General features: G+C 34.8%; 2 protein-coding genes across 4 annotated transcripts; both read right to left on the bottom strand.

Moving 5' to 3' along the window:
• Positions 1–9: 9 nt before the first annotated feature.
• Positions 10–14,379, bottom strand: LOC132271012 (uncharacterized). 3 transcript variants are annotated; one of them, XM_059772236.1, is made up of 9 exons: positions 14,223–14,379; positions 13,840–13,900; positions 12,028–12,156; positions 11,805–11,902; positions 10,941–11,012; positions 5,996–7,030; positions 2,096–3,720; positions 880–973; positions 10–564 (listed from the first exon to the last, which is right to left on the bottom strand). In XM_059772236.1, the coding sequence occupies exons 7-8, from the start codon at positions 3,295–3,297 to the stop codon at positions 907–909; spliced, it is 1,269 nt and encodes a 422-aa protein (XP_059628219.1). In that variant the 5' UTR covers positions 3,298–3,720; positions 5,996–7,030; positions 10,941–11,012; positions 11,805–11,902; positions 12,028–12,156; positions 13,840–13,900; positions 14,223–14,379; the 3' UTR covers positions 10–564; positions 880–906. The 3 variants fall into 3 exon arrangements, with proteins under 3 accessions (XP_059628219.1, XP_059628220.1, XP_059628221.1); XM_059772237.1 differs by having other exon boundaries at positions 6,933–7,030; positions 13,840–14,379; XM_059772238.1 differs by having other exon boundaries at positions 6,997–7,030; positions 13,840–14,379.
• Positions 14,380–15,004: 625 nt separating this feature from the next.
• On the bottom strand, positions 15,005–23,316 carry LOC132271011 (uncharacterized). Its single transcript, XM_059772235.1, has 6 exons — positions 22,416–23,316; positions 21,392–21,467; positions 20,260–20,559; positions 18,125–20,123; positions 17,741–17,947; positions 15,005–15,747 (listed from the first exon to the last, which is right to left on the bottom strand). Exons 3-6 carry the CDS (start codon positions 20,508–20,510, stop codon positions 15,445–15,447), a joined length of 2,760 nt encoding a protein of 919 aa, XP_059628218.1. The 5' UTR covers positions 20,511–20,559; positions 21,392–21,467; positions 22,416–23,316; the 3' UTR covers positions 15,005–15,444.
• Positions 23,317–24,635: the final 1,319 nt, after the last annotated feature.

Here is a 24,635-nt window from a genome sequence, read left to right as displayed (position 1 = left end):
TTTTCTCAGTTTCCAAACATCTTTAGATGTGCCAACTGCAATTTCGATTTACAAAAATGGGACTGCCCAACTATAATGCCCACCGCATATTTTCATTTCTCAAAATATATACATCAAAAAAAAATTAAAAAAATAAAATAAAATTCACAAACTTGCTTCCTCTTCTACTCTTTTGCTGAAGAAAACGTATGCTGCTGGCTGGACAGAACCTCCACCAGATTCTTTAATTTGAATTCTTTACCATTGCTATATTTCTATCGGCCACAAGGTGGAAACCATTAAATATATATGCCGCGCACCCCATAATGGATCACCTTCAGTAAATTATCTACCACAAGACAGAAAATGTTCTATCCTGTGATTGTGCAGCTACTCTTTGCTCGACATCTCACATATCCCAGTAAAACCCAGAGGGAAAAGGGAGTATACCTTTAGAAAGAAAACGACACAAAAGCTGTCGAAAGTATTCTTCCATGTCACTTGGCTGTTGCCAACAAAACCCTCAAAACAGGCTAATGGATAAGTTACTTTGAATCCATCAACTTCTTCACACACTCTTTTCCACTGCAAGTATAAACACGCAGAATTTATGCCTACTTTATCAACAATTACATGATTAAAAAGTATAATTAATAGTTCTTTTATATATGTAGAATTCAAGGAGACTCCAAAAATTTCTCCTACGTAAATTTTTACTAATTTAACTTCGTTTTCAGTTAGAATAGTCAGTATTGAATTGAAGTGGTATTATCAAGTAAAAGCTTAAGTTTGTTCGGTCACGGACTATGCCAATATAATCTAGAGTAAAACCTCTCAAATAGTCTAAACTGCAATGCAAATAAAATAATTTCCAAAGAATAGCTTGAGAAGCAAAGATACCTTTTAGGAAATAGAGGGATTAGCTCTTCAAACACTTGAATGATGACTGAGCCACACATATCTTCCTCTGAGGAAATCTGCCCTTTTTTTGTGGCTGTACATGACAACGGAGAACATCACAAACCATTTCCTTCCAAGTAACAAAAAACAATAGAATAATATAGGCGGATAATATAGGCGGATAATATTGGTAATTCATTAGTCCCTTGGTTACACCTAATAGCTGTATTACATGAACTCTACCTAATAGCTGTATTACATGAAACTCGAATAGATGTATCAAATGTGAGTATGCATCTAAACGTCAAATTTATCAAATCTCCACACTCAACAACTCAACAAGGCCTAAACCCAACTATTCAGGCTTGCCCAAAGAATCAATTGAGTCTATCATAACAGATAATATGTCTTGTCGGAATATCTTGAAGTTAATATATGGCAGAAAACTTCTCAACAAAATAGGAGAAAACACCCTCCAGTCTATTTCTAAACTTTATGGTGGGCAAATACATGGATTATCTAATAAATTGCTGGCACATCCTATATTTTTACCGAAGTTCTTAGAATTACTATCACAATAGACCACATCACCACGATTCGCGACTGCTTTCCCTTTCCTCTCAAAGACACGCATATATTGTCTGCAAAACAGCAGTTGCGACAATAACAGTGACAACTGGGAAAAAAAAATTTTAATTTCGTTCTTTTTTTCCTTTTTCTTATTGACTTGTTAAAAACTGAGCCTGCATTTTCCCTTTCCCCTCAAAGGCATGCATATATTGTCTGCAAAACAGCAGTTACGACTGTAACAGTGACAACTGGAAAATAAAGTTAAATTTCGTTCTTTTTTTCCATTTTCTTATTGACTTGTTAAAAACTGAGCCTGCATTGTTCCTAGTAATCCTTGCACAAAAAGGCTTGAGACCCAGAAAGGAGGTTGTATCCTGCAACTCATAAATAGCTTAAAACCTTTTGTCAGGCCCCTATAATAATGAATCCTGATGGCAAATCAGGACTCATGTAACATCCTAATAGTTGTGACTATGTTTCATTGAATTGAGTGGAATGACTAGTTAATTTTGTTGTTACAAGAGCTATTATATAACAATGACGGCAACAATAATAATGATAGAAGAAGAAACAACAGTAAGGATAATCAATTGGATAGGAAGCTTTGTGATTTAAATTTGGGAGCCAATTCAAGTTTCTTTAGTACCTAGAATCTTTTGGAATTGAATCATTGCCTCTGAGATACGATATGTCGTCCCAGTCTAAATCCAAACCTTCTATCTGCGCTAACTCATTCAGTATATGACCAATGAGATGATAGGCGACTATACTTGTCTCATCACAGGCTTCTTGGATGGAAAGGTATTGGTTTCTACCCATCTTGTGCTTATCCCCACATGCAAAGTTAGAAGAAACGGATTTTGACTGTTTTGCCGGATCGACTGAATGTTCAGTAAGTCCCAAACTCCTCGTACTTCCCAAGTGGTACCGGCTTCCATCCATATTCTGTGGGCTGTCAAAAACCTTTGATTCCCAACCTGAAGTGGAAGAAGCAAAAGAAGGAGAATCCATAGAATCATTGTTCAACCTTCCACTGGGTGTAAGAACTGGCGGAGAGCCATTTCCTTTAGTTAAGAAGGCATGTAAGTTGGAATTTAGGGGGTCAGTCTCCCCAGTGCTCTCTATTTCGTCATTGGGATAAAAAAGCCTCATATTTTGCAGGATATCTGCTTGTTCCTGGTCGTCATTATCATCATAACTATTATCACTTTCTTCTAAATCCTCCATATATGCATCTATATAATCTTGGTCAAACTCATGTTCAGGAAGCAAGTCCCACAGAATCTGCCTTGTCTGAGCACTCACACTCAATACACATTCTACTTCTTCTTCTATATCCTTCTTCGAGAAAAATCTACGAGGAGCACTTCGAGAGCTTCTATTGATAACAGCAATAGTTTCTAATAAACACTCTGGGATATGGTCCATATCACTGCACTCCAAAAGATATTCAGTTAGGAGTTTCCTCACTGCTGCACGTAAACTCCTTCGTGATAATTCAGCATTTGGATCCAACAGAAGCTGCAAATTCTTCAGCTCCGGAAATCTCACCTTCTCTTTGAGAATCCAAATAGCCTTTGCTATCTCCTTCTGCAAGGCTTCTATTTCTGGTGAAAATTGTTGAAACTCTATTACAGAGTTACAGCCTAGAACTAGCTTCAGCGATAAGCCTGCAACAGCCATTGCTTTGGCTAATGGTTCCTGCAGCTCATCCTCTTCACCAAGTTCTGATAGCATCTTCATGGAACTTTTCCTAACTGCTTTAATTAAACTGCTTCGTCCCCATCCTGATTTTGGAGGATGTAACTGGGGCATGTATCCTTGGATACATCTAAGCTTCCTGTGCATTGCGGTCAAGGTCTGGAATGGGAAGTCCTCAAGTCCATCCAGTACCTTAGCAGCAGCAGCAGCCTGCTAGGATTGGGATGCAGGTGTCAAAAGCGTCATGGAAGTCCCACGGAAATTGTGTGGGTCTTTGAGAAGTTCAGATATCTGTTTAGATATGGTCACTTGGTGGTTATTCTTTCGGTTTCCAACTATTTTTGGAAGACATTCTCTAATGATCTTTTTCATTTTCAACCGGGTTTTCTCAAAATTAGTTGAGCCACCTGTCAGCATCTTGGCAAAAACGTAAAGCCCCTTATTGGTCATATGATCAAGCAGGGATAAATCAAAAAGTTGCATTCTTTCTTGAACCACATGGTGATCTCTTTTAACAGCAGAGGCTTCAAATCCTTTTTCAACAAAAGTTTTGATGGTCTCATAATATACCTGAAAATAGATACCAAGAAACATTAGTGGCAGGATAATGGGAAAACACAATGACATGGAACAGGGCACTTCAATATTGCAAGCTACACGTGCAATGGAAAACCAACCCATAAAAAACCCAACTAAAGGATTTACCAGAGACAAAGTGCACGGTAACTCCTTTGATCTATTATTTTCATAAACGATACAAAGAAGCAGTTCGGTCTCAGTGTGTTCCTATCCGATGACCAGAATATATTGTTGGTAGTACCATGACATAACCCCAGAAACCAAAAATCACACCATACAGGCATCCTAAACCATTGAACCCTAGTCATTAATGGAAGTGTCACAGTAATAGCCTAGCAACTTCTAAGAATACCAAAAAGTAATATATAGAAAGGATAGGCACTCCAAAAACGAAAACTGGACAATTTAACTACGTATACTGGACAATCTCACTAGCCACGTAACACATTACTTGAATTCTTGAGTATACAGTCTCGTAGCTCCCTTTCTATGCATTGTAGATGGTAAGGGCTTGATCTAAGCAATCCATCAAAAAACAGTAGAATACTGGATGGGATTGCTTAGAAAAAGAATAAAGATGTGAGAATTTCAAAGCAAAAGCAAGGTAGAAAATATAAAAATGAAATCAAAAATCTCAAACTCAGAAAATAAACCTTGAGCAGTACTATAATTTTATGAAGAAATATGATGAATGATGAGAAAGTTAGGATCCTAAAAATTTGTGAAATATTGATCTTAGGCCCTGTTTGTAAAAAAAACCAGGGAAAAGGAAGAGAAAGTTAGGATCCTAAATATTTGTGTAATATTGACCTTATGCCCTGCTTGTAAAAATAATCAGGGAAAAGGACGAGAAAGTTAGGATCCTAAAAATTTGTGTAATATTTGACCATATGCTCTGCTTGTAAAAATAATCAGGGAACTCATTTTCATCATTTATGGCCTATTTAAGTGATAAAATTTACTTCATTTTTTGGAAGAAGAACACCATAATTCCTAGATTCTAAAACTGACTTACTGATAAAATTTGCTTTCAAGTCCTCTTACAAAAAAAGGTACTCGGTCTTGTAATGCCTTGAGGGATCTTATAACATCATTAGAAGAGGATTTCAATGTAACACCTTTCATGAACTAAATTATTTAATAGTTGAACTACTCAGAGCTTTAAGAATTGAAGCTTGCTCTGGTTCTTATATAAAATCGACAGAGAATCTTAGAAGGCTAAGGGAATATGTAGCACAACATAGCTGAGAAATTCATCGAAGGGGCAAAGGAGAGACTTTGTGACTTAAGAACATGAGGGGAATCTAGAGAAAAAAGAGAAGTATTAAAATCCAGCAACGGCGTAAAATAAGTTCATGTACTAAGCTTGAACCCATATTAAAATCCAGCAACGGCATAAAATAAGTTCACGTACTAAGCTTGAACACATAGATAGAGTTTAAAAAGAAATGCATATAAATGACAGCACCAATTGTTAGGTCCTGACATTGTTGAGTGCTACAAGAGAAATTTTGTACAAAAATAATCTTTTTGGCACTATTTGCACCAATCAAGCCCTTTGAAAAATAAAAATGAAATAAAAAAAAAAAAAAATTTCATGAATATTTCACCCAATGTCAACTAAAAATTTAGACTGTTGTACATGCTTATGCTTGTGCAATAATGACAAAGAACAGACTCCAAACCTAGCAATAACAAGAATCAAGGAATCACTTCACAAGAATACTGGCATATTATGTCAATTGTACATTGATGCAAACAGACAAGCATGACTATTTTTGGTAAATAAAAGAAGGCATGTAACTATGACAAAGGCATTGAATTATAAATTATTTATAGGGTAAATCGCAATTAACCTCCCTGAACAATCACCCCTTTGCCAATAACCCCTTGAACTACAAAATACCTCCCCAAACTAACAGAAATACACACTTAAGGACATGGTGTCAAACCACCGTTAACGAAAATTTGAAATTACTTTTTTACCCATTAATTGAACTGCGTCCTTTCATGTGTTATCCAACATTACTTGCTGATGTGGCTAGTGTAAACTCCACATCCAATAAGAAATCGACATGTCATCCTATCTTTATCATAATGCAAATGGTTAATGTTTGCTTTTTCTTTTTCTTTTTTTCTTTCAGTAAATCAGTTACCAAAACTTCCTCCATCTTGCACCAGCTAGCCAAACCCTAATCCTTTACCAGATGGATGAACACATAAATATTAAAACATGGTGAAAGGTGTAAACCCAATGAAAACATACAGTAAGCCAGTCAATGGAAATCCAGATGGACCCGTAATTATTGTCCGGTGAACAGAACTAGAAAGAGTCCAAGCGAGTCCACCAGGCACCAGCCATAAAGCAAAGGCACCATTTCCCACAATGGCCGAAGCAACTGTAAAAGTTGATTGTTGAAGCAAATCTTTTGATCTGGAACCACATCAAGGAACCCTCAATTTTCTCTTCCTGTGACAACCCTTTTCGCTTTTTTTTTTCTTCTTTTTTTTTTTTTTTTTTTAGCTTTCGTTTTTCCCTACAAATTTATAATAGGGAGAAGTTGAAACACATGAAATAGCAGTAAAACAGGAGATTGTTATTCCTTGATTCTCAAATCATCATTGATTAAGCCATTACAGCAACAAGAGCATGTAACGAACACCCAAATGGTGTTACTGAATTAGTGGAAAATTGTGTAAAATTTACATGCTCAAAGTCATAACGTAGATGGAGTTAGCGGGTAGCTTGTTGCCAAAAGACACTGATTTCATGGATGAAACATATAGATGGATGAAAGAGAGATAAAGTAGTTCGGGTTCGCAAATGGATTGCACTCAGTAGTTAGGGTTTGGTTGTTGAAATGAAGGTGGGAGGGATTGGGGGTTAAAACGGGTTAACCCAATAAATATGGGTATGACCTAACGGTCATAAAAGCAATAATGTTTTTATAAAAAATTGGGTTGATCACGTGACTTGCAGAGGGTGAATTTTCTGTTATTGCATCAACGGAATGGGGTATTCTGTATAAAAGGGGATAGTTTAGGGGGTTAATTGTCTAAATAGTAGTTCAAGGGAAATTTTTGTGAGAGAGAGAGAAGATAGTTCAAGGGGTTTTATGCAATTTACCCTTATTAATATAGTATATTTTTTTATGTCATGCATTAAACAATATCATCATGAGGTCCACATAAATACATCTTACGTCTTGTTTCAAGTTAACTGCTGTAATTTTCATAACGCGATTATTTTAGGACACAAATTCTTACATCATCTTCCCTAAGCAATGATTCTGGCACAGTCCTGTGAAAACAAAAACCATAAATTATACTTGAGCAAATTCAACGGCATACTCTAAAATAAAATTACACATAAATATGACATTAATGCTGCATAAAAGGAAAGAGGTCCAAATTCACTCAAACCCAAAACTAAAACAAGTGACATTATTAATCAAAAAAAGAATTTCTAAGGCAAAGAATTGATTGCCTTGACATGAAAAGCAACATTTTTTTTTTTGATAAGTTTGACATGAAAAGCAACATTGCCAAGTAATATAGAGTTATTGCCATTCTTGCCACAGAGGGGCGAAACTCGAATTTTGTTAAAAATGCAAGTTTGTCACTGCTACTATTTCTATGTAAAGAGAAAGCATAATTCATAATTGCAACAAAGCAAATGAAGCTTGCTTCTATTACTGCTATTCGTTACTGATAACCACTTCCACCAATGCCACCACAATCAAATGTAATAAAAATGTCAAACTCGAAATTTATTCTCAGCAAAAGCATTTGAAGGAAAAATAAATAAAGAGAAAAAAGAAAGACATAAGGAAAGGAAAATAACATGATAACATTTGCTCATAAGGTAATGTGTATGTAGGCCTATACACATTATGAAAAAATCTTTGTTAAAAGCCCTAATGGATTTTCTAGAAATTTTTGTTTATTGAACTAACTTTTAATATAATTCACAATATTTTTTTCAATTTGCTACGTAATTAAGCCAAATTTCGGCCTACAAAAAGGATCCCATAGCAGTTACACACACAATCAACTTAACCCTATAGATTGGATATGTATATGGTAGGTCAAGTTAACATCTAGGAAATTCCCAAGCAACGGAGTTATAAAAAGCAGTGCTTCAAATCCTGCGATTGCAAGGCCCATGATTTGTTAAACCTTATTGTTGTTCACAACATGAGATCCTAAAGCTAAGTCCTTGCCGTTTCCAATTTGCCCATAAAAATATCGGATATGGAGTTACTGGATATTGCCAGCTGGCTAAACTTATCAACGCCCATGTATTTATTATGCTAACAATTTAAAGAGCAAAATGCATGAAGCTCCTTTAAAGTTAAGCTTAATTGAAGGGATCTCCCTTCCCAATACAAAAATTATTTTTTAATGGAGAATATAGTTTTACCTTCCTATTCTCTGAAAGTTCTCCATAGAGAAATACAGTTTTCTGATGAAAAAGCCAACAAGTTTGCTATCAGGCCAAAGAGCAAAAACCCATATAATTCCTCTTGGTTGTGATGAGGATTGGAAGTCAGGTGGTGGAGCTTTCTGCTGTAACGGGGAAGCTTAAGCTTTCTCTTTTGGTAGAAAATAGTTGGTATATAAATATGGTCATGAGATTGAATTTGGGGTTGAGGCAGCAGGTGTCGTGGAACTCATATTTAAGCTTGAAGTGGAGATGGAAGTTGAAATCTGATTCAGATTGGGGTGGTGAAGGAGGTTGCATATGGTTGGCTAGAGAGCACAGATACAGAAACGAGACATGGGTATGATATGGACACGGCAATACAAAAAATCTCAAAAAAATAGGGCACGGATACGGATACGTCAAAAAATAATAATATAATATATTATTACATATATAAAAGAATTACTCATTTTATCTATGAAATCACTATTTTGGACCTTAGAGTTAGATGTTTGTTATTTTTGTTTTTAAAATTTTATATTATTTTTCTACTTAACCCATAATATATTTTATATTGCATTGAATCCCATTTTTCTAAAAAAATAATAATAATTACAAAACCACCCTGTCGTATCCTGAAAGTGCCCTTGTCGTGTTTCAACCGTGCCCTAGCCGTGTCCAAGAAAAAATATATATTTAAATTGCAGGACACTTCAAGCTGTGTCCGCGTGTCCGACACTGCCACGGCACCCCTAGGTGAAGTGTCAGTGCTTTCTAGACTGCAAGTGATGGTTCTATAAATTGGGTGGATCCATGACTCGTGCATGGTACCATCATGTTGGGGGGAGAGAGAGAGATGGAGAGAGAGGAGTGGCAATGGTATAAATTGGGCTAGAGGTGGTAATGTGGTGGTGAAGTGGTAGAAGGTTCCCCTAAAATATTCTTGTTTGAGAAGGGAAGGAGATATGGAGGAAGGTGGTTGAATATGGTGGTGTTCAGGTAGTTGATTTTATAATGATTGTGATAGTCGCAGATGTGGATAGGATTGTGGAATTGATTATCAGAAATCAGTTTCCTGGTGTTGAAGAATGGTGGAGATGACATCATCGTCTTGTATATATTTTATGATACCACTCAAGCTAACAACTAGACGTCAGATGGTCTTTTATATATTTTATGATACCACTCAAGCTAACAACTAGAAGTCAGATGGCAATGTGCTCTTGTATATCTTACTCGCTCCGTCCCAATTTATCAATCTCTTTCCATTTTTTCTCTATCCCAAAATAACAACTAACAACTAGAAGTCAGCTGGCAATGTGCTCTTGTATATCTACTCGCTCCATCCCAATTTATCAATCTCTTTCCATTTTTTCTCTGTCCCAAAATACTTGTCCCGTTTGAAAAGTCAAAGTGAGATAATTGCATTTTTTTCATAATACCCCCTTGAATTTTGCAAAATTTCCCAACTTGATAATATATATAAACTTCAAAGGGTAAATTGAGAATATCAAGAGGGACAATGCACTAAATGCATGCCCCCTTGAAATGTTGAAATCCAGAAAATAGAGTAATAAATTGGGACAAAGGGATTATATTATAGGTAGTATGTGATAGGGAGAATAGATCTCTTGTTCACTCAAAGGATATTTCATGAAAAACTAGATAGCTGCAGCGATAGTCAGTGGGTACCCTCATTTTATCATTTCCTTTCTTCAAGAAAATCAAAATGAAAATTTAATACTATTCTCTAATCTAAATGTCATGCAAACTAATATCCTACTGATTTCAGCAAGGATACTTATCTGCTGATCATAGATGTACAAAAGTTTTGTGGGTATTTAATAGCACCAATCACAAGGATGCACTTAGATTAGCCAATAACCTTCTTGTTGAGTTGCGAGCACACCCATGTTTAAGCTAAGAGGGTATCTCTCTTAGCTGCTTTACCTGTTTTACGATAACACTGGGATTACTAACTAAAAAACGAAGGGTGCTAGGGTCAAGATTCTATATATATACTGTGACAGTGGCACCATACAGAAGGAATTGTCCGGCTTTTAAGTCTAGGTTGGTAAAGCCAGTAATTACTTGTTATATTGTTCGTGCTCCATCCTCAATGGGTCACCTCACTCACTTGATAGAGGATTAACAAGTTATGTAAGGAGGGTTATCTCTCTTAGCTGCGTTATTCGAAGGAAACCAAGGAAGCCGGCAAGAAGGGGTGTAATATATCTCTTTGCTTGGTTAAATACACTTCAGGTTCAGGGACATCAATTTGGATTTGTATTTTGAAGTTTGAACAAATATGCCTAAATCCTTCGATCTCGAAAGCAGAGTTATGTCAACTAGCATTTTTTATTTTTTATTTTGTTAAATCCAAGAGAAAAAGTAATACAGATTCGAGAATTGCACTCACCTTGTAGACTTTCAGAGTTTATAGCCAATTCTATTCTCTACTGTTCTTTATTTTAGGACTCAAAAGGAATACTTACTTGACTTCCATATTTGTTTTCATTTTTTGTTGATCCCTATATTTAATAAATATCCTTTATGCAATTTTTCTTTTAATTATCATAAAAGGAGTTCTATTTTTTGGTAAAACACATCATAATTAAAATACTACGTATAACTAACTTCCAAAAAGATTGAAATATAGTCAAACATAAGTTCAAAACCACAATTTACTCAAACAATTTCCTATGCTGAACAAGAAGTTTAACAAACTGAATATTCCAAAAATAGTCATTAAATTATACAGAATTGAACCAATTTTGCCACGTACCTATCTTTCAGGAACTTGGACCCTTTAAATTCCTTTTGCTCAGAATTGGATATAGGCAATCCCATCAACCACCTGCATGCAAATCAATTGACAGTTCTTTCCTTATTAGCACAAAATTGGAATATCTAACTGAATTGCCATAAAATATCCTTGAAAATTACAATGATAACCTAGAATGAATTTGAAAATAAATGTTCCACAGAGATATGAGGTTATACAAAAAGCAAACCTATGCCTTCCACAAAGTGCATACACTAATCAACCAGTGGGTAGGGAGAGAGAACAATTCGCTGAACTGTTGAATTAATGTAATTCCCAGCACTCCAAAACAGAATTGCATTATATGATTCGAAAGGTCTATAAAATCATTAAATGTTCCAAAAGATTATGCTTTAGTGATAACCACTTCACTAACCAATACTGTAATAAAACAGAACTGAAATATCTCAAATAAAAAGAAAAAAAAATCTGAATAAACCTAAGCTTAAAAAATAAATAAATAAGAAACTCTGCAATCCCAAAATTTGTTATAAATCTGTACCTCCCAAATACCCAAGATATAAAATTAATGACGGCCAAACATGTCTATCAATTTCCAATCAAACACTGTGAAAAACACGTATATCGACTACTAATGTAAGTGATACAGATTATTATTATTTTTTTTTTTTTTGTAAGTATAATTTATGTGATACAGTTAAATAAAATTTTAATTATAGGCGGTTAATAAAAAATTTTATTAAACGATAAATTTAAATTGTTCAAGAATACAGAGTTACAATTTAAGAAATGAAAATGAACGCTAAAATTAAGAAGATATATATATATATATATATAGAGAGAGAGAGAGAGAGAGAGACTGACCTTCTTTTAATATTAAGCTGCTTCTCTTGATTCTTTATTTGTAACAATAAGGATTCGACATCTTCATATACAAACTCCATCTTTCATATGATGAAAATCTAGAAAGAGAGAGGGAGAGTGGTAATTTGTCTAGGGTTTTTAGGTTCCAGCTGGTTCTTGTAGAATAGAACAGATAAAAGCTAGGAGAAAGAATACAAAAACTCATTACTAAAAGAGAACTTACCCAAATCGGAGTCATCACCAATCTGGTGGTTTCCAGTGGTGTTGCCGTGAACGCTGATCTGATGGTTGCCGGTGGTATCGCCAATGACTGGTTGTCAGTGGTATAGAACCTCTGGTCAAGCAAGCAGGTCTGTCGGGGGGGGGGGGGGGGAGAAGGTCTGCATATCTGAGAATCCAATGTAATAAACGACAGTGTCTAACGTTAATTTTTAAGCTTTAGTCCCGCCGTAGCAGAGAGAACATGAAAAGTTATGAAAACTTGATTTCCTTTATCTATATACATGAACGTAGTTTTTTAAAAATTAAAAGCAGCACTTTATTAAACATGATTTTAGGGTTTAATTTTGTCTTCTAAGGGCTGACAGTAGAAAGCTTCGTAAACGGGCTCCCGTTAACTATGAGGAAGTTATTTCTGCTTCTACTATCACAGAAAGCAAAATTATGATTCCAATTTCTTAGAGATGAAACAGAAAGTAAAATCACGTTCGGTAAGATATTAATTCTTGCTATTTGTGTGCCAATCCTAGGCTATGAAGGGCCACCTTGCATTTTTTGAGAATGGACCGTGTTCCTCTCTATCTCTGGTGGAGTTTGCAATTTACCTTTGGTATGGATACTAAAAGTGAAAAGACCACTATGTATAGTAAATACCTTTTGGAAGAAGACTTAGAGGTATAGGGATATATAATTCTATTCTTATTGATACTGTAGATTAAGACCCTCCTCATCCACAATATCCAAATTCATATCCCAATCAAGCAAATAACTAGTTGCCATTCTAATAAATAAAATAGGGTCAAGTGCAGAAAACACCCCTAAAGTATGCTTACAATGCATATCACACCCCTCACTTGCAAAAAACACCCCTAAAGTTTCAATTTGGTGCAAATAGGTCCCTCTGACAAATTTAAATCCTAAGTTGACTAAATTACCCTTACTGAACCATTTTATAAAATATATAAAAATAAATAATTTTGTAAAATGACCGAAAAGGATATTATTGGATAACGCCCCTCACGTGCAAAAAATACCTCTAAAGTTTTAATTTGGTGCAAATAGGTCCCTCTGACAAATTTAAATCCTAAGTTGACTAAATTACACTACTGAACCATTTTATAAAATATATAAAAATAAATAATTTTGTAAAATGACAGAAAAATGACACTATTGCCTATTGGAGGACGCCGGCAATGAACAAATAAAGATAAATATAGAAAATAAAAATAAAAGTATAAAACAAAAGTAAAGATAAAAATAAAAAAATAAAAACGAAAATAAAGTGCAAACGAAAGAAAACATATTTGCTCCAAATTCCGGAAACCAGTGCACACTGATATTGGGATTTTTTTTATAGATATATATAGAGAAAAAAGTTTCAAAAAAAAAAAATATAAGGTAATGTACACATAACACCCCTATACGATGAGATTAGTAGCATATATAACCCTTAAGCATTTTTGGAAGAGTAAAAGGGCAAAATGAATATTACAACACTAATTTATGTATTTTTGCACAATGTGAAAAGATTAGGGGTGTTTTTTGCACATTTTTTCAAATAAGGGTAAAGTGTTCCGTGGAGTATACTTTGGGTGTTTTCTGCGCTTGTCCCAAATAAAATAACTAATGCATACACAACATATAGGCCTCAATTTTCATATCAAAATTTCACCTCAGAGTCACTGCTAAGTCTCCTTCAATCACAATATTTGAACAGCAAACAAAAGATTCAAGAAACAGAACATCGCATTTAAGTAAAGATATATAATACAAACACAATTGCATTAAACAGGTATATAATATAAATGAAAATCACCTTGGAAATCTGTAAGATAAAATGGGATTGTTAAACAGAGGCTCATAAGCAATAACCCTCTCTGCAAGAACCCTAATTTCGTAAGCTATAACATACAATGCTTCTAAAGCTTACACGACTCACAATTCTGAAACTCCTGAATAAAAGCACTGAAAATTTCACCATTAAATAATTCTCACAGTGAGAGGGAAAAATAAATAAATAAAAGGAACGAGTTCAAAGAGAATATTAGGGTTTGAACAACAATCAGAAATTCTCCATTAACTTTGAAACCCCTAATTCTAACAATAAAAACTCCAATGTTATAAAACGATTGCGTTCATACAAATAAATATATATGTATATGTATGGAGAAATAGAGAGAGAGAGGGAGGGAGGGGAACCTGAAATTCGTTGAGAGCATCGGCGAGATAAGATAGACGAATGGTGGGTGGTGCCGTCTCCGGACGTCGGTCACCGATCGAAATGGAAGGAAGACACGCGTAGCGAGAGAGGGAGAGTGGTGTGCGAGAGAGTGGTCAGATGTTATAAACGACGCCGTTTTAACGTTTTCTTTGGGAAGCTTTTTTAAGTTCCATTTTAACGCCGTAATTTATTTTTATATTTTTTTAAGAAAATATGTACGGGTAAGTAATTTCTACCTCAAAACGTAAAAGCAAAGGTATTTTATTTGTACGGTGTGGGGCGTTATCCGAATGGTAATAGGTTGTGAAATTTGATCTCTCTGCGCTAACCATTGTTATGCTAAAAATATATATATATATAAAGAGTGTATGTTGTTCTATTTGTCATGTTTGGTTTGATCATTGTCAAGCTAGAGGGGGATTTTTGCCTCATGTTGCTACTTTTGGTTCCAAGGTCTAGTTGGAAGAATGTAGTAAGCTATGTTTGTTACCATGCTTGTTTGAGCATCACTGAGGATATATATACTTTACAAGAATTATATTTTCCTTTGATATTGCTTTATGTAATGAGACAAGAAATTTTCTCATTTTCCGAACATCTTTCTAACTTTTTCAACGTATCTGTTGAAATATATAAATATTTCTATATAATTGTGGAGCAAAGTTCTCCACCAATCATGTTAATCCGGTCAATTTTCTCATTTTTCAACTTCTTCAAGGTATCAATGTCCCCTACTAAGAAGGGTTGTCATTTATCAAAGGCAACCCCATCTATTATGTTTTTTTTTTTTTTTTTCACATCTTTGTTCTACAAGTTGTGCTTGAGGTACCACCTAAAAGAACCACCTTCTGCTGCAAAATCTTATTTATCGCTAATGTGAACAATTTTCCGGCCCTTGGTTTCACTTCACAAAACCAAGGTGAAGAAGTATCAAAGAAAATTCATAGCTTCTAAAAGTAAATTCCAAAATCTAAATTTCCTCTTTTAGCAGACGAGGCAAACCAAACAATCATGACAATTGTTCAGAACAGTTACAAAAGAATCACAGTATATTTCTCAATTCTCACCTCTCATGGAATATTTAAACAATGGAAAAAAAAAAAACAAACAAACAAACTGAGAAACACAATCCAAAAGTATACAAGTATGAAGTATGAACAGTTTTTACAAATCCAACCTAATTGTCACGCTCTTTATCAATCATTGCAGCCGGAAATCTGGAGTGCCAATGAGGTCAAAAGGTTTGCCTAGGGTGTCTTTCAAGATTGTGATCTGACCTTCTTTAAGTAATACATCTTCATCGAGAGCCTCTATCTTCTTCTTTAATACATTGTTCTCGGAGTTCAATAACATGTTCTTCTCACTGTACTGTTTCACCTCCTCCCACATCAAGTCTCTTTCCTGAGAGACTCTTGGTAATGTTTCCCTCATGATGGATAATTCCCTTGTATATTCTTGGAGGTCATCTTGAAGCCGGTTTGTGTTCTCGTCCTTCTTAATCATCTGTCAGAAAGCAGCAGAAAATTATATATAAAATGTAAGCAAGTGATATTGTCATAATTGAAGAAAAAGTTTTAAAGAATCAAGAGCCAGCAGAGAATATGTAGCAGTATGTTATTTACAAGTTAGAAATTTAATCCAATCATACAAACGGCAAACCACTCAAAAAAATAAATTTAGGCAGGAATATGCCATAGCACAAATTAAATCCAAATAGAAAGACACAACCATGAATGAGCAAATTTAAAACTAAACATTTGTATCATTAAGTACAGCAAGTCATTGTCAGAACCTACTACTGAAATGTACTTGTAGCAGCTTCAAGGATACTTTTAAATGCCACTATATTTGGTGACTCAAATTTCTGAATTTTTAGGAAATGTATAGCTATTTTCAAACAAAAACTTAAGATTCAACCAACAAATAGTGATTTTTAGTCCCTCCATGATAAAAGGATAAAAGATTCATCTTGTAAGAGTACTTCAAGAATGTTCGGAACACTAACACGTGGCTATGTGCACTAGTGACATCCCAAGCATAGGTCCAAACAAATAAAAGAACATAAGAATAGAAGTTTATTGAAAAACTACTTACCCAAAAAAGTTGCATTTATCAAAAATTTCTCTTTATACAGCATAGTTCATCACACATCACACATAATAAATGCATTAACTTCTACTTATATTTTTTTGTCCTACCTCTGCTACACCTTGACACCCGCATTTCAATTAAGCTTATTCCCAAGGAATATCCGAATAGAGTCTTGAACCATTAAGCAAATTTGGCCCATGTTATGCAATTAGACAACATGTTTGATATTCTGAAAACACTCAGCCCCTCTAATTTCATAGAGAACCTCTTTCTTTATAAATTATCTATACATATAAACAACAACAATCACTTTCTATACATCTTAGTCATATTATTCACCATCCCCTATTTGAAAGTCTTATCTAAAGCAATGGTAATATTTACATTATTTAACAGAATCCCACTTACATTAATCCTTCAAATTTCAGCACCCCTCTACCTAGTAATAAATTAGCATTTACATCAAATATAGTATTGTTGACAAAAAAATAAAAATCTATCACAAACCATGGGGCCTCTTCCCTTTATGCCGATCTCTAACCAATGTGAATGCCTATCCTCTCCTTCAATGCGCAGCCATAACGTGTGCACACACAGAAGCACATATAAAGGCATACATGAATACTACCTGAGTTCAGAATACACTGCATTTTCACTACGACTATCCAAGTTCTCAGGCACATATCAGCAAAGACTTGTACTAATAAAGTAACCCACCCACCCACCCCACCCCAAAACCCCCCAATTTATCAGAAAATTCTCCTTTTACAGTACAGTTCACCATATCATTTAGCCATGTTTGTAGGCCTTCTCTTATTCTTGCAGCACCTTCAACTTCGTCTAATAATTCATTTGTAATGGCAGTCATTTGCCTTCGTTGGACATGATTGAATTATCAAAGAGAAGGCTCAGCTTGTTAAACATTGCTATCTCAAGCACCTAACTAATGCATCAACTTCTAGATCTATCCTTTTTATCCTGCCACTGTTCCCACTTTGATGCCTCATTTCAGTTAAGCTTATTCTAAAGGAGTGCTCTTCATTAGCGGCCCAAACGTCTTATGTCAAACAAAAATGGCCCATATTATCCAATTAGTGGACATGTTTGCTAATCTGAAAGCACTCCCATCTTCTCATGGATTATCTACTAAAAACATAATCATCAAACAGCAATATTACTTAGTTATACTACTCATGTTCCCCTCTTTCTAGTCCTATCTAAACTCAAAAGTTAATTCGGTAAACTTTTATTTAAAACGCACTCATATTAAATACCTATACACTTGGTGCGCAGCCATAATTATATGCATGTACACACACAAAAAAGTACATAAAAGTACATACATGGATATTACGAGTCTGGGTCTTAAATTTTCAGGAAAAGAAAAATTACATGGTAGGCTTACCTGAAGTTCAAGATCTTTCATCTTGTGAGTTACACAAGAAAGTGAGTCCAGTGCGTTTTGCACTTCACATCTGAGAATGTCAGTACCTCTAACAGCCGCCGCTAGTTCAGCTTGCAGTTGCTCCACATCCAGTTCTTTGGAATACAGCTTTTCTCGCAATAAACTTGTTAGTAAAGTTTCTGCTTTGAGCTCTGATTTTATGGTGTCCTACACGAGTAAACTGAATGGTAAACACCCAATTTAAAGTAAAAGAAAAACAAACATGAGTTGAGTATCAGTTCAACAGAAAGAACATTTTAAGAATAAGCAACAGTAGACTTCACTTTCATCGTTATCATTATATAACAACTATGTGCACCAATATATATATCAGTGCCAATTTACCTCAACGCTCTTACTATTTAGCCAGCCTGATTCATCCACTAAGCTATGTGAATGAGACTCCAAAATGACCAGATTGGACTTCTCATGCAACAAACCAGATATTGTCTGTAAACTCCTCCTTAAGCTTTCAGTTCCCCGCTTAAAACCTTGGACTTTCATATCAGCTTCAACAATAAATTGATCATCAAAACCATTAGTTATGACTTCAGTACCCTGGTTAGTTTCTGGGATTTGGGTTGTTTTCTCTTTGATGTGATCTAGTAACTTCGAACAAAGCTGAGTGTTCTCATTAAGCAGTGTTAGTCCTTGGTTTTGCAAACAGCAAACACGGTTCTGCAGTTCTTGATCCAGCTTAAAAATTGAAAATCCACCCTCATTTCCGCTGCCTTTTAGACGTTGTAATAGGTTTATATTCTCATGCCGAAGAGAATCAACTTCCAGCCTATAAGATTCCACCTCCTTCCTCAAAGCCTGCTCCACCCCTGTCAATCTCATTTGCTCCATTTGCAACTTTCCTAACTGCTTATCAAAGTTCTCCAGAGAACCCTTCTTAATTTCATGACTAAGTCCTTTTCGCAACCCATCAATTGTCTTCTCTTGTTCACTGCAGGTTCTTAGTAATCTAGTAATAGATTTGTGTAACTGTTTACGCTCTTTCTCCTTCTCTTCATAATTTCTACGGATGCAATCACGATCTTCTTCCGCTGCCTTATATTTTTCTTGTATGTCAGAAAAATCTTGCTTTAGATTTTGATTCTCCTCTCTTGTTTCATCCAAACTTGTGGTCAGGTCCTTAAGTTGTAGCTCTGAATATGTTATCCTGCTACTAGTCTCCATTTCCCTCTCGCTAAAAAAAGAGACTTCCTTTTGGAGCGAGACATTCTGCTCTGCGAGTTCCCTCACCCGCTCACGAAGCCTATGCTCTTCTGCCTGGTACTTTTCAAGCTTCACTGACCAGTCACTTGATCTTCTGTCTAACTCCTTTTCCAGAGCCAACTGCAACTCGTTCTTCTCCTTCTCCAGTCTTCGGGTCCGAGAGTCCAATTCCACTCTTACCAGTCTAATTTCTTCCTTGGTTGAAGCCCTCTCAGCAACTCGATCCCGTAGGATAGATGAAACCTCAAGTGCCATGCTTACCTTCTCCTCAGTTAGGTTTCTAATTGTCTGAATCAATGCAGGCACACTGAACCCACTGTCTTGAAGAAAGTTTTCCTGCTCAAGCTCTTCAGAAAGAACCATGAACCGCTTCTCAGCTTCCTTGGATTTTCTTAGTAAGTCCACGTCTGAGTCCTCTACAATCTCAAAAGAGTTCAGATCTCCACAATTATCAATAGGGAAGCAGTTTCGTTTCTGGAAGCCTGAGATTTCTTTGTGGTGATATCCATTGGTGGTTCTATTCTGTCCATCCAGTAGAGAGCTGTTTCTCAAAACCCTATCTGAATTCAAACTAGGGCATCCATTTAAGGGTCCACCATAGATATCTTCAATGGTTATTGGAACATCAGAATTTAATTCTTTTGAACTTGTTTTGGGTAAAACACGAGACTGGGTAAGTCTCTCAATCACATGCTTTGCAAGCCTCCGAGGAGATTCTTGTTCAAATCCATTCCCCACAGAGTCTCCAGATGAAAAATGATGGTGGGTTCCTCCTTTAGCTTCTCTAAATGAATGAGACCTTGGTTTCCCTTTCACACTATCTGTTGGTGAAGCAGGGGCTGTATATTGAACTTGCCGGGGATACTTTCCACCACTATTTCCATTTCCAATGTGATTTCTCTCGTAGTAATTGCACTTTGGCAAACTCCTTTCCTGCTGTTGTTCCCCGTCAATGTAACGGTCCAGAACCTTATTTGAGACATTACTGGAGCCCTCTGATGAATCATTGAGACTTGCAGACGAAGTAGTAGAACCAGGCTTCTCTACTGCATGCGCATTTTTAATTGCAACAGCTTCAAAGCATTTTTCCTTGGATTGCCTTTCAGGAGTAAAGGTACGATAACTAACAAGAACCACAAGTCAGTCAAATCAGTTTCAAGAAGCAACACATACATAATTACAAATATTTTAGAAGATGATATATATTTATATATATGCAAATTCTTATTCTGAAAAACAAGCAAAACATAATATCTCACCGGGATGAATGTCGATTGGATCGCTTGAGTGGAACATTACTACTGCGAGAAGGAGACCCATTCCTCTGTCCTAGAGCACCATCATGAGAGGCTGCAGATGAGAATGAAAAGCTCCTTCTAAGGCACGGTCTGGTATCAGTGTCTGTTACTTTCTCCCAATAAACTTGCTTGTCTGTTGAAGGGTGTGAAACAGAATTATTGTTTCCACTACCAGATCCAGAAGATCTGAAAAAGAAGAGCTTCTTCATCATCTGTGTGTCTTCAACTGAAATTGATGCCTCTAGCTCATCATAATAATCGCTAGGGACAGACAAAACCAGAAGAGATGAACATACATAAGTATATCATGTTTCAATTAAAGATTACCAACATTGCATTGTAAATCTCAACATATCATATTTTAAAATTTATATACATGGAAAAAAAAAAAAACCCATAATTTGGACAATGAATGTGAAAATCTCGCCAAATGAAACATATTAAAGCTTTTTCCTTTTTTTGACAAACCTGAAGGAAATTGAACCTTAAACCACATAAAGAACATAAAGAAAATTCCAATCAAGGGGAGAGAGAGAGGGAGAGAGAGAGCAACTTCCAGTCCATGATTCTTATAGTTGCATAAACATTTTTTCAAAGAATAATTTAAGGAATGTAATGGCAAAATGAGAAGCAAATCGCATTCATATTTCATATTAGTTAAAACCAACTTAAATGGAATACCAAGTAAGAGAAATCTTCAGACCATAGAAGTAGAAAGTAAATAAAACTATCAACAAAAGAAAAATATATCTATATATATATATATGTAACAAAACCAATGGCCTATCATACAATTTAAACAAGATACACTCCCCATCCCCAAGAGAACATTTGCTGCAGAAAGTTTTCCTCTAAAAGAACACATGAAATTTAAGGGAAGGGCAATAGTCAAAGACCATAAAAGACATACACAGAAGAGATTTCAAAAGCTCCAAACAAACCAACATACACGGGTACTCAGTTATTCACTATTCAGTCATGTTATGCAAGGACGTTTCTGAATCCCAAATTCAGCTCTAGAATAAGAAAGATGAAAAACTCCGACATAATATAGAAGTGGGAATATATAACAATATGAAAAAGTAATTCTTACCTTTTGTCCACAGAAAATTATTGAAACGAATCTGAGTGAAAAGCAGCAAACAACCTGGGAATACTTCAATTTGGACCTGCGCAACAGCAATGAGTAAATACATATTCAAAGCAAATTAAACAAAAAAACTAACCCCCACTTCCCCAAACAACAATGATAATTATAATATATATAAAATGAAATATATATATTTATACATATATATATTAATATATACAGATTTCAGCAAGTGTGAAGAATCAAAAATGTGTAGTATTGATTTCAACAACCTTATTTTTCGTTGCAGACATCATGAAAGCCCAAAAAGAATCAATCAATGTGTTTCTGACCCATAATTGAAAAGCATTAGTGTCAGAAGTTGATATTATTATCAAGCTAATCAGGCTGTTAAAAGACAGTATTACCCTCACCCTCCAAATACCCTATTTCTTCAAACCCTGAAACCCATCCTAATAGGTCGAACACAATGTGGAAATTCTTGCAGAAACAGCTTTTTGGCTGTCATAAATCACACCCCAAAATGCAAAATAATAATAAATTAATAAAAAAAATAAAATCTAATTTTCTATTTCGAGAAATCATGTTACATAAAACTCAAGATTCTCAAGCAAGCATGAACACGGATTGAAATTCATTTAAACGAGTTTCTTGTCAAATTTCCCAAGAAAAACACATGAGAACAAAACAGATATTTTTCAATTACTCGCTCTTCTCTCTTCTTCTCTCCAGAATTTCAAACACCCAGATATTACCGTTATTCTACTCTTCTTGGAAAACCCATAACGTTCAAAAATTTCAACAACACCACACAGACACACACATGTGTATTCAAAAATGTCACTAATCAATTTCCAGTCAAAATTTCCGAATTTGGAATCAAAAAAATTCTTCCCGAATTTGAAATTTCAAAACATAATCCAACTAAAGAATCCCGAAATTCCAGGAACAAATACATGATATATATGAAATCTTCACTTTAAAGAGAGAAATGTGTGTGTCTGTATAGAGAGATAGAGAGTCTTACTCAATCGAAGAGTCGAACGGTGTGAAAGACTTCGATTCCGGCGGCCAAAAAGTTCGAAATCTTGAAATCAATGTAGCTGTTCGGAAAGAAAATTCTGTAATTATGTTAGAGAGAGAGAAAGAGGGAGACAGAGAGAGAGAGCACAAAGTGGTGAGAGGAAAGCAGTGGTGGTTCTTCTTTTGTGTATCTGATTCTCAGAGCGGAGTATCGGTGAGGGGTAGTTTCGTCCAAGTGCAAAAGGTTTAAAATTTCGATGCCGCGTATAAGGTGGAAGAGGAGCGTACCTTTGAAGGAGTTGTGATCAGAAGCGGTCGGGTGCAGTGAAAGTGGACTTGTGGTGACTGCCCAGTGGAGGGCATAGAGAAGGTCAAACTACAGAGATTTTTTCTTTTTTTCTTTTTTCTTTTTTCTTTTTTTTTTTTTTTATGTTTTGAGATATGATTCGCCTCTTCTAAAGTAGAGGGAAAAACTTAATCCGAATGCATCAACACCGTTTGATGCGTGGGTCCCACCTGCTGCATGCTTTCCGCCCTTTATTTGACACGAAGGTTATAGTATCAGATTTCTTAACAACCCCCGAATCCAATTTTATTTCGTTTTTTTTTATTGCATGTCATCTCTTTATTAATTTATCAGTCATATAATTTCGAATTATATAATAATTTTTCTAAATTCAGCCCTTCACTTCTCTATGGAGCCTACTATAATGCTTTTGCTTTTGGTTTGTGGGGTGAATAATCCAGTTTTATTCCCTTTGTTTATATTACATGTTATTTCTTTATTTATTTTTTACTTTTTTTCATAACAAAAAAATACACTCACAATTTAAACTCTCATCTTCTATTTTAAAATGTAAAAAATTATCACTAGACTAAAGAGTCTAGTATGTCATGTCACATAGTATGGAATCGTGTAATAATTTTTTCAAATTTAGCCCTCCGCTTTTTTTTAGAACCTGTTGTAATACTTTTGTTTTTAGTTCGTCGTGTGTTTTGTTTTTATTTGAAAATAAAGTTAAGAGGAAATTTTTTGGTCTCATTCACACTAATACCTTTGTTAAACTCTCGATCTTCTATTTTAAAATATAAAAAAATAATATGGACTCGTGTAATAATTTTTTCAAATTTAGCCCTCCACTTTTTTCCTGAGTCTATTGTAATTCTTTTGTTTTTAGTTCGTGGTGTGTTTTGCTTTTATTTTGAAATAAAGTTAAGAGGAAATTTTTTGGTCGGATTCACACTAATACCTTCATTAAAGTGCTACTTGCTTGACTAATTATTTGAAAGTTGAAAAGGATATATGATTAATTAAAACTATTTTTCTTTTAAATTTAAGATGTTAATGGATATTATTTATTATTTTTGCTCATAAGTCATAACACATTTTGTATGTCACAAATTTAACATTACGTTACAAGTATACAGCTGTACTGTGAATAATATTTATTGTGATTTATTATGCATAGCTGTCAAATAATATGACCATATCATTTTACAGGTAATATTTAGTCAAAGTTAGTGACAATGTTGACTTTAAGAATTAGGGGATTTCAAAATTTAATAATTGTATCTAGCCAGTATTTTTATTTTTTTTTTTACTTTTATTCCAAACTAGACAAATATATATATATATATATATATATATATATAGAAGAAAATATAATAATTTTATTGTATATAATGTGAATTGATATAATTACATTTCAATGTTTTGAATGCTTTTTATTTTAATTTAGATAATTAGGGCTAAAAAAACATAAAATATCACTCCTTGTCTTTCCCTCGACTCTTCATATGAAACATAGATTTCACGGCATAAAATAGTCAGCATAGTGCACGAGGTTCTAATTACTACAAAAAAATTTAAAAAAAGAAAAGAAAAATAAGATGTACACAGTATTTTATCATCCTATAAGAAAATATATGAGACATGAGAAGAAGAAAGAAAAAAAATACCAAGACAACATAGCTATATACCTTGTTTTTAGATTTCTTTTATTGCAATAATTAATTCAGCCATATTTCTATTGGACCCTGTCACTTTATTTTATTTTAAGTAAGAAAAATGATTAATTTCATGTGAATAAAATAAAATTCAGATTGTTTATGAACAAATTAATCATGGTTCGTGACAATGGTTGTTCATCTTTTATTATGCATCATGATGCATAGTATTTGTCATGAAAGGTCCCACTTTTGTGATTAGTATGCGAAGGAGAAT

This window comes from Cornus florida, unplaced genomic scaffold, assembly GCF_030987335.1.
Source record: "Cornus florida cultivar Cherokee Brave unplaced genomic scaffold, ASM3098733v1 CherokeeBrave_3.0.0_Hap2_Chr08, whole genome shotgun sequence".
Lineage (NCBI taxonomy): Eukaryota > Viridiplantae > Streptophyta > Magnoliopsida > Cornales > Cornaceae > Cornus > Cornus florida.
Note: the sequence above shows the minus strand (reverse complement) of the source record. Positions and strands in the feature narration are given on the sequence as shown.

Coding starts and splice junctions, on each gene's coding strand:
- LOC132271012 (XM_059772237.1), bottom strand. CDS start 3,297: ATGCACAGGAAGCTTAGATGTATCCAAGGATACATGCCCCAGTTACAT. Junction 974..2,095: donor TCAATTCCAAAAGATTCTAG/GTACTAAAGAAA, acceptor TGTCATGTACAG/CCACAAAAAAAGGGCAGATT.
- LOC132271011 (XM_059772235.1), bottom strand. CDS start 20,510: ATGATGAAGAAGCTCTTCTTTTTCAGATCTTCTGGATCTGGTAGTGGA. Junction 20,124..20,259: donor TCCAATCGACATTCATCCCG/GTGAGATATTAT, acceptor GGTTCTTGTTAG/TTATCGTACCTTTACTCCTG. Junction 15,748..17,740: donor TGAAAGATCTTGAACTTCAG/GTAAGCCTACCA, acceptor GCTTTCTGACAG/ATGATTAAGAAGGACGAGAA.